Below are 18,006 nucleotides of genomic sequence, written 5' to 3'. Positions count from 1 at the left end.
GGTCCTTCCAGGGACAGCAGCGTGGAAAAGGTAGGGTAAAAGGTAGTCCTCACCTGAGGGGTTGAGGTACGTGGGCTCTGGCTTGGCCTTGGTTCAATAACCCTTTCAGGTGGGCTCCTGGGCCCTCCTTGGAGTGGTTCCAACCCCTTTTTCCTCTTAGTCATCCCAACCTCAGCCCCATCACCAAGGGTCTCTCAGGGGTCTCACCCTCCCTGGCACCTTGCTCTCTGCACCCTCTCAGTGCTCCTTGAGGGGCCCTTGGCTTCCTGCTCAGGTTCTGAGAGCAGCCCAGTGCTTTTGTCCACTCTATTACTGGATAGACTTGAGAAGCAGAGGCCGCACCCACCTCTGCCATCTCTCCCCTGCTCCCTTCCCCAAACAGCCAGCTACTGGCACCTCATCCTTAGAGGCCCCCCCCCACCGGCAGGAGACCACCTAGTCCACTGGATAGCTGCAGGGCACACTCTGAGCTGTGTGGAGGCCCTTTTCTCTAGCCTTGAGGGAAAGGGCTGGTGGTACCCACTACCCTCCACTGGGAGACTCCAAACACACTCGGCCCTGTTCAAAGAGCCCTATTCTCACCCCAAATCCTCTTTACTCTAACTCCTCACCCTGCGTGTGGAAGGTACAGTTATAGGATTTTGACTACCTCCACTGAAAATGCTGCTTATGGCATGGGTATATGGGATCTGTCTGCCTTCCAGCAATCATTGATTTGACCTGTTACATATAAATACCTACACTCATTATTCAACATAGTAACAGCCCAGGTTGAGCCCAATTTTTCCAGACATGGTACTAAACTCTTTTCACAAATACCACACTTACTAGTAGGTATGTTTGCAACTGCTTTATTTCATAACTAAGAATTTACACAAATAACTGTCACTTAAACATTTATGGAAAACATACGGAGGTACTGAGTTTACTGCTAAGATGCTCAGGAGGACGAGTATTCTGGAAGCTGAGAAACAGAAAAGACCTGGAAAGAGCTTCAGGGGCCACCTAGTTAACCCTACTCATTTCCTTCTGAAGCAGCTGACAGTCTGAGCAGCTTCGTGACTTGCCCAAGGTCATCACAATGAGAGATCAGAAGACAGTTATCACTTGCTGCAGCTGCCTCTTATTCATAAAAAAATTAAACTGACTCACACTAACTTTAGTATTTATCAAACCCATGGTAGGAATGAATTTTTAATACAAAATAACTATTTCAATCTAAAAAACGGAACAAACTGGGCTTTCAATACTACATAAAGCTGTATGAATCCCAACCTACTGTGCAGGAGAATAATGGATTCTTAATTGAATCTGTGCCTGAGTGGAAGAATGGTTTTTAAATGGGAAACCCCACAGAGGCGGTGGTGATAAATTGGCTTAGCTAGATGAATTATTCTAGAAGAAATTTAGGAGAGCAAAACCAGGTTAGAAAATGGCTTTTTCTTAAAGATCCCAAATCAAATGCAGATTGTTTTCACCCAGTGAACTACTGTGCTCTTCCCTACCTTCCTAGTCCTGGCACCTTCTCTTGGTCTAGATCCATGGTGTCCAGTGGAGTGGGGACAACAGTATTCATTTATCTAGCAAACACTACTGGGAACTCAGGATTACAGAATTCATCCAGAATTACCAGAGACTTCATATGCAACACAACAATCACAAACTTTGGGGGCTGGCAGGGAGCCTAGAAATAATTAAGTCCAGCACATTTCCTAGGTAAGAAAACTGAGGCCCAGAGAGGGAAACACCCAGCCTAGAAAGGTCACACAGAGTTAATGGCTCTAATCACAGAAATTAAGCAGTCTGACAGATTCATGAACTCTTGGGTAGCTCCATCTTCAGCTCTGAAGACTTCAGAGTCATTCTGTAGCCTGAAGCACTAATTAAATCAAAGGAATTATGGACTTACTATTTATAGGTCGGAGTGAAATTAACTAGGCCATGAAACCTGGGGACACAGGAGGAGATCCTGTCTCCTGAGATCTACATATTTCATTCAACCTTCACATTTTAAGACAGGACATGGGTAGTGCACTTTCCAAATGCTGGGATTTCAATTTGAGTTGCAGTTTGTCTTGATGGACCACAGCTATGAAAGATTTTTTGCATTGTAAGATAACTGGTAATCTCACTTCTGGCAAACGTTGTCCTTACTCAGCAGAAAGGTTAAAATGATCCTTTCAAATCTATCAGTTGCTTCAAAAGGACTTATTTCCAACCATTTTTCTATTATTTTTAGAGTTTTAACCAATATGCTTTCACTGAATGTACAAGGAAAAAGGAGAAAGGAAACCTATGAAAATGTGGCTAAAAGAAACACCGTTTGAGTTTGCAATTATCTTGCATTTTTCTCTTTTTACTGTTCAGAGTAGCTTTCACTGTACTGCCCATTTCAAATAGCTCTCAGGAGGCCTAGTGGTGTGAACAAAGGCCACTGAAATCAAAGAACTTCCACAGAGAAGTCAGAGACCAGCTGTGTGGTATAGGGAAGAGTCATTGAATCTCTCCCCATCAGTTGCCACTTCCGTACAATGAGCATAAAGCTATGGAGGCACCTCTCCTGAGGACTGTGTGGATTGGCTAATTAAAGCTAATTAAGCCCCTGGAAAGAACCAGAAAATACTATGTAAGTTCAGAGTATTGATGTGCCACTAACAGTCACAGAAACTCCTAAGGGACAAGATTCTGTACAGAGAGCACATTCTCCACTGTGATTATTAATCACCCATTGCTTACAAAGAAAGCACCATGTTTTCTGGCACAGGGTAGGGAAAAGAAACATCACACGATGTTGTTCAACAACACCATCTTTATTCAAAAATAGATATCTATGAGGCATTTCAGAATATACTGCTGCCACCAATAGCAGCCTATACTTCTAAATAAAGTCCTAAATTAATATACAAATTTAAGCTTTAAAAATATTTTTTAAGAAAAACAAAACAAAAATGAAGAGTGAAAACTTTCTGAGGAATATGACCTAAAGAAAAGGTCCTTTGAGGCCTATGGATGCGCTAAGAAGAAACAACAAAGCCAAAAGCCACCCACCCCACCCTGCCAGATCAGCTCTCACAGACAAGGAGAAAGGATCATTTAAATTAAACAAATGAAGTAAGCTCACTTTAAAGGGAGGTTGAGGGAGGAAGAATTAAGATTTAAACAACAAAAGCATTTCATTAAAACAAAACAAAACTAACTTCCTCACAGGAAGTCCACTAGTAACAGGTGTTACGAGGGCAACACATTCATTTACATAATTGCTACAGGTTCATTTCTTGCTCTTGCTGGAATAATTATGCACCAGTTGCTGGTCAAAGGCATGGATGGACAGCAGTGTACTAAGTCCACTCTGTTGCAATAGTTTCACCTAGCTGAACAGAGCAATTATTGATTAGTCTTTTGGCTGGTTTGTGGCTGGTAAAATTTTGCCTCCTTGGTGAAAGCAGTATCCCAGTTGGGTCTGTTCAGAAACAAGGTCATGTATGGGAGATTAAAGCAGCACATCATATGGGGAGGGAGACAAGCACAAACAGCAAAGACTAAAATTTATCTTGCAATTTTAGTGAAGTCATCTACTGCCTCTGGGAGGAAAACTTTATAGACTCATTAATTTAACAGTGACAGAACAGGCAGTGTCAATAAGCAAACGGCACACAGATGCAAATCTGAAAAGCAGCTTCCACACTACTAGGTTCTACAAAGTTAAACCAAGTACCTGTTACAACTCTCCCTTGTTCTCATGTCAAAACAGGCAAGAGAGCTTCTGGAAGGGAGGCCTGTCATACTTCATAAAACATAGGTTATGTTTTAACATGTAAAATAACATGTGATTTTTGGTGATCCTGAAAAGAGCAACTCAAAACAATAGATGTTCATGCCCCTTCCACTGAATTCTTTTATAGCTTCCAGATTTCAGCCCTGGGGCTATAATTCCTATTATACTATTGGGGCAAATTGTTTTCTGCCCTTTCCAATGTCAGAAATTAGCCTGCCAAATTAGAATGATTTACAGTTAGCAGGCTTACCCTTTATTATACACAAGATAAAAATTCTAACTACATCATTTAGTCATAATGTCGGATGGCATGATAATGAAATTAAAACCCCAAATTAATATCCCCCACTTTCCTCATCCCCTGCCAGAGTTGAGCTGTTTCAATAACATCTGATGCAAATACTCCTCCTCAAATGGGAACATGATGCAGTGGTATGAACTTACTGACAGAGGGATATGCTCAGTGTCCTATCTCCAGGAGATATCCAAGCTCAGTCACCACCGTGGACTGATAGTGTGCCCTACTCCCCAAAGGGCGGGTCACAGCCACAGCCATGCAGAGCCCAGACTCAGCACACCTCTGTGGGGAAGTCTTCATCTTTTGGAGACACCAGTGCTGTCCCTAACCACCACCAGGGGCCAAAGGGTCCTGATTTTAGAAACTTGCTCTATGACAGTGGATAGGGCCCTTGAGAAATGGAGCCTGAGGAAGGCTGTGTATAGGAACCAAGCAAGTTATATCTGGTTGTGAACACGGTTACTCTTACCTCTGAACTGTGACTTTACGTCCCAGGTCAGCTTTGAATCTGTTTTCTGGATTCTTTAGTTTGTTCAAAATAACCACTTAGCCTTGACTACACATTGCTAGTAGAAGTAATGATGTGGAAGAGCCAGCAATTTGGCAAACTTTTCATGGCAAAGCTGTCCAAAGGCTGTGCCACCAACCTTTTGCGTAGGTAGTAGACTTGAAAGACAGTGTCTGCAGAGCAAGCCCCAGTGGGAGTCTAACTCAGACAAGTCCAGCTCAGAAAGGAGGTGGTTTCCACGATACATGCTGTCACAGGGACAAGATTCTCCTGAAAGCTTTCAGAAGTACCCATGATTTTCATAACTTCTTGGGTATAATAGAGAACTAAAAATGGAAAACTGACAGAGCATGAACACATGAAGTGGGAGAAAGTCTGTATTTTTGCAAGTATGAATTTAAGCTGGATTCCATTGGCCACTGTTCTGAACTGTGCTCGAGATGAAAGGCTGGAGAGAAGAATCGGATATCAGAGTCTGCGCAGTTCTTTCTGGAGGTGGAGAGGCCAGGCAGGAGAAAACCAGGGGCCAGAGAGATATCTGCAACCATAACTTGCCCTCTTCATTCTGGCACAGATGGGAATCTGGGGCATGACACCTGTCCTAATCAGTTGAAAAGAGGTCACCAGCAGAGGGCAGAGGGGCCAATCCCCCTGTGACGTTGGGCAGCAGTGAGAGGTCTGGTAAGCTCTGAATATGGGACTTCAGTTCCTTGCGGACCTGGGTTACTCGTGCGAGCTTCTGTTTATATTCCTAGGGAAACAAGGAAAAGAGAATGCAGTCAGTCCACCTCTGTGGGTGCTGATGGGCAAGTCCACCACTCTACTCTCGCCTTCTTGCTCTTCCTTCACCCCACCAGACTGCCTCTCTCCACTCAGATACATGACCATTCTAGATTAGTTCTCAAGGGACAATCTTTACCAAGGATAGCAGAACACAATCCTGCCAACAGTGTACTAAATGGTATTCAACTTGGCACTTAAGATTTGGAAGTAAAAAGCAATGACATTTAGTACATGCACTCCCTTTTAAATGGCTGTCAACAGTTTCAAAGTGTTTTGTAAAATAAAATACAGAGGCTCAGGCTTCACAATTATTTTTTTTATTTTTTTTTGGTACCGGGGATCGAACTCAGGACCTTGCGCTTGAGAGGCAGGCGCCAGAACCACTGAGCTAAATCCCTGGCCCGCTTCACAATTACTTTGAAGGCTCAATTCAGACATGGCTAGAAAATTCATTATGAGACTGTACTTTCTAAGTTAAAGTTTAGAAATTGTTACATTTGTCATTTTCACAATCAAGCACTATTCAAAGTTCAAAATACCCTACTGCATCCACCATGGCCAGGACCTCATTATACAGCTGAGTAGCTGAAGTAAGTCCCTGATGAAGCCTTTCCTTAAACACAGAGCCAGGTTTGTCTTCCACAACCCTGGCCTCACCTCTGAGAAGGTGAAGTACACATTTCACTATCCCCATGCCCATTCGGAGCTCAAGACCTTCTCAATCAGCTGCTGCCCGAAAATGTTTCCCACAGTTTTCCAACTTCCGCTGTGCAGGCCACTGACTACATGGAGCATTTGCTCAGGATTCTCCTCAAGCCTAGAAAAGATCCTTCTTCTCCCAGTCCTGGCAAAGCCCTACCTTTATCCCTCTGCCTGGGAAAGATTCTTCTTCTTCATCCAGGCTGCTACTCCCCTGCCTGTGCCACAGCTCTCCCTCACACAGGCTGTGCACTGGGCTGCTCTGTTCTCTCCAGACACAGTAGATTTCCCATTCTCCTAGAGTGGAACTCTCATGAAGGCAAGAATAGAGTAGATTTTCTTTTCTTTCCCTAGTTTCCAGAAAAAGTTACTCTTGGTAAATCTGTATAGAAAACAACTGGGCCGTGTGAGGTCCACAGCTTCCAGACTCTGGGGCTTATTTTTCCATCGGTTTCTGCAAGAATAAGGAGGTCCTGGCTGGGCCCTTGCATGAAGCCTTTCCTGCAGGAATGGAACCAAAAGCACTGGCTGAACTCAAAGCCTTGGGGCATTTGTGCTAGCTGTCTCCATCATGTTGTGTGCCCAGGGAAATATTCCCTCCCTTCCTATCTGAAAGTGACCGAATGGATTACACCATAAGACTTCTCTGCAACTTTTAAATTTCTTGATACTGAACAGCAAGTAGACTGGGGGATAAAGGAGGTTTGATGAGTGATGTAAATTACTAATAACAATTTCCCTATCAAACTGGTACTATGGAAGGCTAGGGCCAGAGCCATCTGCTTCAACTAGCACCCACCAGGCCCTGCAGTATCCAGTAAACAGTAGGCATCCAGTACATTGTCAAGTGAATTAACAATACATAACGCAAACATCAGGTACAGGCCCACACTCCTGAAACCTAGACTTTAGCCAATGGTCGCCTTTCATTCTTGAAACTGGTAGCTTAGTTCAAACCTGAGGATCTAGAATGCCTAGTGTCTTTTTTCTGTTGCTGAAACAAAATTCTCAACACTCAGAGTTAAAGTAAGAAAGGTTTATTTGGCTTACAGTTTGTAGAGGTTTCAGAGTTCACAGTTAGCTGGCTCCAAGGAAGGGTGTCATATGGCAGAGGGGCATCGCAGAGGAGAAACAGTTCATTGGAGGCAGAAGACAACATAAGCAAGGTACCTTAGCAGCAATTTTCTGCCCCTTTTATATTCTATCTAGGCTACCAGGATTAGGGCAGTGTCAAACCAATCAGTGGACTGATTTAGTAATCACTCACCCTTAATCTTAACACTGCACCATGAATCAATTACACACTCTAGATTTAGCCATGTCTGAAAAAGCCCCACCTATGACCACATGACGTTTGGGGGGGGGGGTGGCACATCTAAACACAAGCCATAATATTCTGCCCCTGGCCCCTCAAAGACTCATGTACATCCCTTTACGTAAAAGGCATTTAGTCTATCTCCAAGAGTTGCCAAAATCCTAACGGTTCCAGCATTGCTAAAAAGTCCAAGTCCAAAGTCTCCTCTGAGATTTAAGGCAAACTCTTAGCTGCAAGTATCTATGCAAATAAAAAGAAAGTTAAACACTTCCAACATTCAATGGCACAAGACAGACATTTCCATTCCAAAAGGTATAAAGAGGGAGACAGAAAGGAATGAGAACAAAGCAACCTCAAAATCCAGCAGGGCAAACATTTAGGTCCTGTAGTTCCAGGTCCAGCATCTGAGGCAGAATCTGTTACAAGACATAAACTCCAAAGGCTTGGGTGGCTCTGTCCCTATGGCACTACCAGTGGTTGTAGTTTCCATGGCTTCTTTTGGGCCAGCTTTGCTCCCTTTTTGCAGTTTTCCTCAGCCAATCCACATTCCTGGCTCCTTCAAACTTTTGGGGTCTCCACTGCACCTTCAGTTTCACACACTGCCGTCTCATGGGCATACTGCCTGGCCTCCCAGGCCTTCTGAAATCTGGGTGGACGCCTTCCTGACCCTACAACTCTTGCATTCTGCATGCACCTAAAACCAGCACCACATGGATGATGCCAAGGTCTGCTGCCAGCTGGAGCAGTAGCCAGGCTTCCTTTCTCTTGGCTATAGGGGTTGTGTGCCTATGAACCAAATCCAGAGGAACAACTTTCCTAGGTTGCCACCATTCTGAAACATGGTGTACTAGGGCTCTCTTCTCAAAGCAAGTCTTTGACCTTTGCAATTCTGAGGCTGCAAAAGGCTGGAGTCCTTGGTTCTTGTGATGTCCTCAGGTCATCTTTTCTGTTGTCTTCTTTTGAAATACTTGGCTTTTTCTTGCTAGTCTTTTCAGCGACCAATTTCTCCCCTGTTTCATCCTTATAGGCCTCAACTTTACTGAAGCTTCCTTTCTGGCCAAACTCATAAAGCTTTGAGTCATTCTGCTGGGCTCTTTGGTCTTGATTCTCAACATAAATCTGGCTAAAAGCCCCCAAGAATAGTCACGCCACTGCCTCATATTAAGACTTCCTTGAAATTTCTTCTGCAAGATTGATTAGTCCATCACCCTTAATCTTAGTCTCAAAATCCAAACTCTCTCCCAAGGTATAACACACATTATCTGGCGTCCAACAGTCAATGCAGTCCTTCTTCCCAGCAGAAACCTCCCAAGTCTGGTCTTTACCAGCAGGATTTCTATCAGCCTTCTGGTCTTCTGAGCTCTGACCAGAATCTTCCATCAAGTACAGCCTAAGGTGATCCAGCTCTACTTTTGCAGCTAGAATCTCAGAACCTCCAGACTCTTCCCACAGGCCAGTCCCAAAGGCTCCTGAACCACATGGTTAGGTATAGTTACAGCAATGATCCCACTTCTCTGTTACCAAATACATATTAGTTATTTTTCTCGTTGCTGAGACAAAATACCCAACACCCACAAGTTAAGAGAGGAAAGGTTTATTTAGTTCACAGTTGTAGAGGTTTTAGTCCATAACTGGCTGGCTCCAAGGCAGGGTGGCATGGCAGGCATAGCAGAGAAGAAAGGGTTCACTGCAGGCAGAAGGTAGCAAAGCAAGTAAGGGACCGTAGCAGCATTTTTCTGCCCCTTTTATATTCTATCTAGGCTACCAGGATTAGGGCAGTGCCAAACCAATCAGTGGACTGATTTAGTAATCATTCATCCTTAATCCTAGCATTGCATCAGGAATCAATCACATTCCAGATTCAGCCACCTCTGAAAAAGCCCCATCTATGACTTCATGAGGCTTTGGAGGGACATCTAAACACAAGCCATAACACCTAGGTCCCATCTCTTCCCGCATAAACATTCAAGTGAAGTTAACATAAAGCATGAAAGCCAATGATCTCTTTCTGAATACTGATTCATTTAATAAACTTCTCTTGAACACTAGGTACAAAAAGGGTAAAGGAGCTACCCCGTGCCCTGTCCCAAATTCTCTGCCCAAAGCTGACAAATCAAAGTCATCTCAATTCTGAGCCATCCACTCATAACAATTATTCAGACTTGAAGGAAGGAGTTCATCAAGAATTATTTGAAAATCACCTAGTCACTAAGCTGAGTTGGGATGAGAATCCAAGACATCACACACACAAAAAAACTTCATTTAAGTAAAAAAGAAATATATTCCACAAGAAAGCCCTTTTCAGGGCAGTCTGAAAATAGATGGATCCTGCCTACACCTCCCATGAAAGATACTCTTTTTCACAGGATGTCTTTGTAACAGGCACATGGGTCTAGGACGAAGGCATCAGTACAGAAAGGATGAGAGTAAGCCCATCATTGAAAACCATGAAAAACCAAGATAGTAAAAATAACAAAAAAATCGCTTCTCGGCCTTTTGGCTAAGATCAAGTGTAAAAATAACAAAAAAGTCCCACAGGTCAAGAAGTTTAAATACATCAGCAAGGGTGACCAGGTATATACCCCCAAATAACCAAATGTAGGTAGCAACTGCCTTTAAAACATACTTGCCTAATGGGAACAGTATAATGACCTAGCTTAACAACCTGAGAAGAGATGAGCAGGTTAAGCAGTGACTACAGTAATTTCACAGTTCCCAAGCGGACTCAGTAGTGACTACTCTGTGATCTCCCACCTCTTCCCTTTTTAAAAAATAGATTCAGGCTTTCCAGAGAAAGTCAGCTACATATGTTGCCAACAAAAAAGTGAACCAACAAAAAAATTAAGAGTGAATGCAAATAAAACTATCACCCAGGACAACTTCAGCCTTTGTTTCTGCTAATTCTTCTGATTTTTATCTTTTCTCTTCCCTTCCCTCCTTCCTTGCTGCTGGAACCCAGGACCTTGCACATGCTAGGCAAGTGCTCAACCCCTGAACTACACAACCCAGCTCTTAATTCTCACCCTTCTTACTTAACGCTCCCCATGTTGGGTCAAGGTGTGCCCTTGCCAGCTGTGCTTCCAAGGTTTTCTTTTTGGTTCTGGATAGGTAAAGTACATATAGTTCAGGAAAATTCAAGACTCTTGTCTTAATATACTAACCTGCCTCCTGGTGAAGTGAAAAATGTGTGTTACAAGGCTCCACTCCGTGCCCTCAGTAATTCCTACTCTTGGAAGAAATCCAGGCCTCTTTCTGCGCTACCACGAAAACCAGCTTCATGTGATGAGGCCACTTGGAGTTTTCTAACTCACACCAAGTGCCATTCAGGTAGAGAAATGATGGTCACACACTCCTTGTTTGGAATATCTTACAACTGTGTGTGACAGAGGACTAAGCCTTTAATACAACACACTGCCCTGCACAGCCAGGAATTTGCCAGCTCAGGACCACACCAGACCAACAGGATGGCCCTGCTACAGCACTTCTGCCTGTCTACTTCTCTCGCACCAGCCACTTTCTCTCTAGCATGGCTCACATGGTTTGTTATGCACTCGTGTCTTCAGATACCTTTCTGCAAGAGAAGACACAGCAAACTCAAGAGTCCTGCTCTCTTTCCGTTCTCAGGTCTAATTCAGACTGAGGGGTTAAGGCTGAGTACACCTCAGCTACAGCATCTACTGGATCCAACCCTGCTCATACCAGAGGTGTGAGGAGTTGTAACACAGGGAAAGAGTCATATCAGACCTGATGCTGCTACCGTTTCAGGATCCTCAAGGCAGGGGCACTGGTGATAAGCTGCCTGGGCTTATTTGATTGTTAGGAAATGTTTAAAATGTAAAAGGTAAGGTCCAATGTGTAGTTCTGAGATAATGATTTATGCTTCTGGCAAAGCTGTGGAATCCTGCCTCCCAGATTTTGCAAACTTGCTGGAGAAAATGTATCTCTAATACCCCTTTGCTTTCTGTGGATCCAGCTCACACTGAGCTCAGACCATCTTGGAGCACCAAGACAATTTGCTGAAGGGAGCAGAGCTTATACATTCTTTGCCTTTTAAGGTCAGAGCAGTAAGCCAGACCTGACATGCTGCAGATGAGCTCTGGGATAAGAGGGTTAGAAATGACAGGGGCTGGCAGTGCAATGACCTTTCTACAGGAATTTCATTTTCAAAACAAAACTATAAGTGTTTCCTCTAGCAACTCATGTAAGAAATACTGATGAAAGTGTAAACACTGTCAAACTTATTCTCCTCCTTGCTAAGAAATATTTACACAAGGACAAAACATGTTAGTATTAACTCCACAGGCCAGGACTTGACTTGCTGAGACCCAATCCCCAGTATCAAGACTCATGTTTTCCTTTATCGCACCCTATTGTGCCATCAGACACATAGTATGTAAAAAGTCACCCACCACTGGCTACCCCCAATCAAGGGTCATAAAGGATTATTACGCCCAAAAACAGTTTATTAAGGGTCCTGTTTTAAGGGTGACCTGTCACCGTCAATTTTTTTTAACTCACAGAACTGCTTCACTGCATGGAGACTGAGAGAACCAAGCCAAAGAAGCTGACCCTTGCACAAATATGATTTAATACACTTACCCAGCCTCTTTTATCCCACCAGCAAGTTTACCCCTCACCACTTAGTCCTACAGGACCTACACTTAGGAATCTCAGCCTCTACTGAAACCACAATTTCATTCATTCATTCATTCATTCCTTCATTCATTCCTTCATTCATTCACTCACTCATGTTTTTGGAAAATATGACATATAAATCTTGGAACTCTCATAGTAAGAATGCCACTTTTAATGTCCCTTCTGAGATCCACGTGGGAACAAAAAACCATCACTGACCTGCACCTCTCTCCCAGCCAGCTTCATTCTCCCATATGACTTAGTGGCAGCTGTGCCATGTCAAAATGATACATTCTGGGTGTCACAGCATGGCTAGAGATGCTGAGTAAGATGCTGGGGAAGATACAAGGAAAAGAAGAAATTGTGGCTCCAATCCAAACACCTGGTATCTCTCAAGCTTCATTACCAAAACCAGTAATACAAGTACACACAATATTATCTCCCAAAAGAAAAAAAAAATGACAAGATGGCTATGATTAGAGGAATGTTCTCAGAACAATACCATCCATGGAAGGAGTGAAATGGGCACAGGCTTCTTCAACCTGAGATTACACCACAAAGTGTTTTCAGGGTGCTTCTTATTTCCCTCTACACAAACGGTGGTAAGAGAGCTTCTATTGTCATAACAAAACCCCCAACCTGACAAAGATTTGCAGAAGCAAGGGAAAATTAAAAGATGTATGTTTACACATAAACTAATAAAAATAAAACAAAAATAAAATTAACTTTAGGACCAGGCAATTTTTCAAATATTAATACAATTATAAAACTAGATATTTACAATTTAATACACGTTTATAAAATGCTTTAAGAGGTACTCAAAGAAATAAACCAGTGTCCTTCAAAAATACTTACATTTATGCCATGGTGTCCCTCATAAAACCAAAATACCAAAGATGAATTATTCACAGTTAAGTAAATTTTTCTCCTAAAGTTAACCATCAAAAAAGTATGCCATAGGGCCAGGGATTTAGCTCAGTTGTTCTGCTGCCTGCCTTGGAAGTGCAAGGTCCCAAGTTTTATCCCCGGTACCAAAAAAAAAAAAAAAAAAAGTATGCTATAGCTCAGTGCCCAGGAGGAGGCTCCCTGGCCGCCATTCCACTGCTCCCAGGGCAGAGGAGGTGAGCCAATCCCAGCGCCCAGGAGGAGGCACCTGGGCCACCATTCCATTGCTCCCAGGACAGAGGAGGTGAGCCGAAAAACAGACTTCTAGATTACTTACAGCAACCTCAAAGGGAAATGAGATAGAACAATCTGATACTCAAATCACCTGGACTCCCTGAACTGGCAACAAAAGGGGATCTGGAAAAAAATGAAATCACGAATAATTTCTGAGATAACAGCAGAGATTGTGCCCATAATGCAAGACATGATTAATAAATCTAGAGAGGTCACAGATTAAAAAATAGAGGAGCTGAGGAACTTGATGGAATCCCAACATAGGAAGCAAATGGAATCCATAAAACAGATATAAACAGATTTCCAGGAGATTAAAAAACTCTACTGAAAGTGTACACAGCAGAATGAACCAATGTGAGGACAGAATTTCAGATATAGAAGATAAGATTGCAATTAGTGACCAGGAAAAGAAAAATTGCTTTAAAATTGTAAGGGACCATGAGAAATCAATCCAGCAACTGCTAGACAATGCAAAAAAGAGTAACATAAGACTGATTGGAGTTAATGAAGAAACAGGAGACAGTGCAGATGACAAAAAAAAACTGTTCACAGAAGTGATGGCAGAAAACTTCCCAAGCAGGGGAAAAGAACCTGACATACAGATAAGTGAGGTATACAGGACTCCAACTAGCCTTGATCAAAAAAAATCTACACATAGGCATATAATTGTTAGGATTCCAGAAACCCAACAGAAGAACAAAATTGTACAAGCAGTGAGAGGAAAGAAACAAATCACATACAAAGGAAAGCCCATCAGAATCACAGAAGACTTCTCAATACAAACCCTCAAGGCAAGAGCTTTGAGTGACGTATTTCAAGCCCTAAAGGAAAACAGCCTCCAACCCAGACTGATGCACCCTGCAAAGCTATCTTTCAAAATTGATGGAGAAATAAGATACTTTGATGATAAAGAGCATCTCAGGAACTTCATGAATACCAAACCAGCACTCCAAAAAATTTTATACAATATCCTAGGAAAAGACAATGAGAATTACAACCCCAGGAAGCCCAGCAGAATGAATTTGTTGGGCATGAAAAATTAAAAGCAAAGGGGGAGAATCCAACAAAAAGAAAAAGTTATGACAAGGCTTTTAAAACTTTTAACTTCATCTCCCTAATGAGTGTATAACTCAATCTTGTTATTGTACTGATTAGTATTTTTCTGATTCTAGTGTTGCACACCTTTCCTTGTGCTGTACTGGCTATTTATCATCTTGTGTCTACTTTTTAATTGGGTTGTCTATTAATGAACTGTAAGAGTTCTTTATATATTCTGTTCATAGGTTATATGCATTGTAAATATGGTCTGTTTAAGGACTATTTTTCATTTTAACAATGTCATTTAAAGTTCTAAATTTTGATAGAATCTCATTTATCAATTTTTTTCTTTTATACATCATGTTTTTTGTATCCTAGGAAGTTCTTGACTACCCTAAATTCATAAACATTTTCCCTTATAATTTCTTCTTAAAGTTTTAGTCTTTCATATTTAGGTTCATCGTTCCTATTAAGTTATTTTTATGTATGGAAATAAAGGGTTGAGGTTAATTTTTTATATATGGATATCAGGTGTTCTAGTGCCATTTGCTGAAAACACTATCTTTTCCTCTGCTCTTATGTGCTATAAAATGCTAATGTTAAATAATCTTTCAAAACTCAGTGGACCATATATGTGTGGTTCTATTTCTAGATTCTCTGTTTTATTCCAATGATCTATATGTCTTTCCTTACACCAACACTGCCTTGATTACTATAGCTTTAAGAGGAAGTCTTACAATTAGGTACTGAATGTCTTCCAACACTATTTTTTTCTTTTTCTTTTTACTTTTCTAGGTCCTTTGTACTTCTACATAACTTTTAAATTTCAATATCCAATTCTTCATTTATAGCAAGTATGCAGATACCTGAAGTTTATATATACCTTGTGTTTTCTAATCCTGCTAAATTCAAATATAAGTTCTAGGGGCTCCTAGAGATTTCTTAGTATTTTTTCTTTAGATGATCATTTCATCTACATATAAAGATTTTGCTTCTCCCTTGCCAATCCTATCCTAATTGTGTCATTTTATTGCCAGACTATTTTGGTTTAGGCCTATGTTTCAAAGTTTAATGGACAGATGAAGAGTAGGCATATCTGCCCTTGTTCCCCACCTTAGGGAGAAAGCATTGTACCTTCTCCATTCATATAAGGTGTTTTTGCTGGAAGTATGGAGTACATGTCTTTTGATCTGTTGAGAAGGTTCTGTTCTACTTCTAGTCTCCCGATAGCTTTTACCATGAACAGCTGTAGAATTTAGTCCAATACTTTTTCTCCAACTAGTGACAGGATCATACGGCTTTTTCCTTTCCTCTGTTAAAATGATGACTTTTGGGGGTGGATCTTCCAATGCTGAGCCAACACTGCCATCCCTGTAATAAAACCACTTTCTACATACTGCCAGATCTGACTTCTAAGAGTTTGTTTTGTTAAACAAATTTCTATCTATGTTCATACTTTTTTCTTCCATTATCTTTATCCAATTTTAGGATTAGCATAATGTTGATTTCCTAAAATGAGGGGAGAAGTGTTCCTTCTTTTTTCTGCTTTAAATGTTTGATATAATTTATTAGTTAAAATGTATATGAGCCTATTTTCTTACAGGTAGGTTTTCAAGCTAGGAATATACTTTCTTTAATAGGTGCTATGTAGATTTTACATTTCCTCCAGAGTTAGTTTCATTAATTTGTCTTCCAAGTTACTTCTTAGAAGTTGTCAAATTTATTTCAAAAAAGATTTTTGTAATATGCTTTCTATATCCTTTTAAATTCTATAAAATCTGTGGTAATGTCTCCTAGATCTTGATATTGTAATTCTAAAAATGTATAATTGATATTGTGTAATAGGAAGAAAAGGTCTAAAGGAGCAGGGGAAGTAGGAGGGGTAGGAGAAAGGAAAGAAGGGAAAAGAAAAAAATATGAGAAAAGGAAAAAAATGTAAACAAAATCTGTGCAAATAGGGAAGGGTGGAGGGGGTGAAGGGAGGGCAGGGGAAGGGGAAAAAAATAAGAAACAAGATATTCATGTAATGGTACAAGATGCCAATGATGAATGTAACTGTATTTTATACCTAAAATGTACCAATAAACTTAATGGGAAAAAAAAAAAACTATGCTATATGAAAGTAATAAAGACCTCACAAACTGACTGGAAAGCCAGTGATGGTTTTGTGAAAGCTGAGTTACAGATGTTGTAGAGACAAGTACTGAAGGTGTAGCAGACTATTCACATTGTTTCTCATTTTGAACTAAATATTGGCAGTTAAGTATTCCTCAAGAACAGCTGAGAAACACAGAATAGAAATGAAAAGAATAGTTTTCACACAAAATCACCCTCAGAAATGCTTATTATGATTTTAAGTGCTAGCACATCTGCCCAGGCAAGGCAACCTATATAGCTCACTGCTCTGAATCTGGACACAGATCTCTCCCATTAGCAATAAAAATTCCTTTCTACCAGAAAATTAAAAACCAAAGAAAATACATGTTCCCATCCCAACCTCCTCCAAAGCATGAAGGTACATCACATCCCTCCCACTGCAGGGAGGTGGTTCTGTCAGACTAGAAAAAGCTCTGAGTCAGAAAAACCAAGTTCAAATGCTATTCTCTGCCTGTGGTGTGACACGTGACTTCATAGGGCTCCCTGGTATACAAGATGGGAATGGAAACAATGACTGTACTCTGCAGTGTTGTGAGCCTTGGATGAGATCAGGCACTACTAAACTGTGCGTTGTGAATTAACAGACGTGAGGGAGAAAAGAACAATCAGCCCTCCCCTCTTCTGTTATTATATAAGCAATAATCTTCCTGAGTAATATGTGAAGATCTGCCGAGCTAAAGGAAAAGATTAGTGAAGTACCAATCCTTCTTCCCACAAACCATTTGAATTATGTCCTTTTTTTTTGGTTCCAGGGATTGAACTCAGGTCCTTGCGCTTGCGCAGCAGGTGGCAAAACCACTGAGCTAAATCCCCGGCCCTGAATTATGTCCTTAAAATTTAGCCCATTTACTAGACACTGCCTTGAGAATACAGAGGGTCCTTTGATAGGGGCTCCCTTCTTTTTAATGGTCTATACCTCAAGATTAGAAAAAAGTCACAGAGCTTTTAAACTAGGTAGTATCACAATCCAAATCCATCAACCTTCAGGCCCAGAGACAGGGAGGAATCTATCTACAGAGTAAGCCTAGATCTCATGGGAATACTATTCTCAAAGTGGAAGAGGTCCTCACTAATGATATACTCTGACCTTGCCTAGAGATGAACCAAGCTGCCATTATATGTGTCACCCCAAGACCAAAATGCTACACTAAGCATCAAGAAAGGGCTGAGTATGCAAGGGTAACAATACAGACAGACATCCTTCCATCCAGGGGAATAACCTCTGCAAACAGAATGACTATGTGGTGCTCTGAGGGAAAGAGAGGGACCTAGGACAGAATATATGGGAAGAGAGGGATAGGATACTTGGGTTTACAGGGCCAGGGGTCTAAGAGAAGTTTTCCCTGAAGAAATATTGTATGACTTGCTATAAATAATGAACAGGAAAAAACTAGGTTAAAAAGGTAACTGATGGGAAGTAAAGAAGAAGATAGTATTCCAGGTAGGTAGAGCAATATATAAAGCTTGTGACAGAAAATGGCCTGCATGGACAAAATGCCTCAGAACACAGCAGGAGACATGTTGATGAGGTCAAGAGACCAAGCCATACAGGACAGGCAAGAATTTGGGCCCATACCTTAGGAGCAACAATAAGCCATTTCAGTGTTTCATTAGGAGAA

The 18,006-nt window shown here is 41.4% G+C and overlaps 1 protein-coding gene across 3 annotated transcripts in view; it reads right to left on the bottom strand.

Annotated features, from left to right (window-relative positions):
• Window positions 1-2,791: 2,791 nt before the first annotated feature.
• The window catches only part of Rprd1b (regulation of nuclear pre-mRNA domain containing 1B), a 56,818-nt gene continuing 41,603 nt past the window's right edge, over window positions 2,792-18,006 (bottom strand). For 2 of the 3 annotated variants that reach the window (XM_004867787.3, XM_013066708.3), the window contains one exon: window positions 2,792-5,332. In XM_004867787.3, the coding sequence (XP_004867844.1) occupies window positions 5,183-5,332 (150 nt within the window). In that variant the 3' untranslated portion in view covers window positions 2,792-5,182. Of the gene's footprint in view, window positions 5,333-12,232; window positions 12,347-18,006 lie in introns of all 3 variants that reach the window. The other variant, XR_206216.3, reaches the window with a different exon arrangement.

This window comes from Heterocephalus glaber, unplaced genomic scaffold, assembly GCF_053883595.1.
Source record: "Heterocephalus glaber isolate CG9 unplaced genomic scaffold, H.glaber_assembly_v1.0 deba00001532, whole genome shotgun sequence".
Lineage (NCBI taxonomy): Eukaryota > Metazoa > Chordata > Mammalia > Rodentia > Bathyergidae > Heterocephalus > Heterocephalus glaber.
This window is presented reverse-complemented; position numbering and strand designations above follow the sequence as displayed.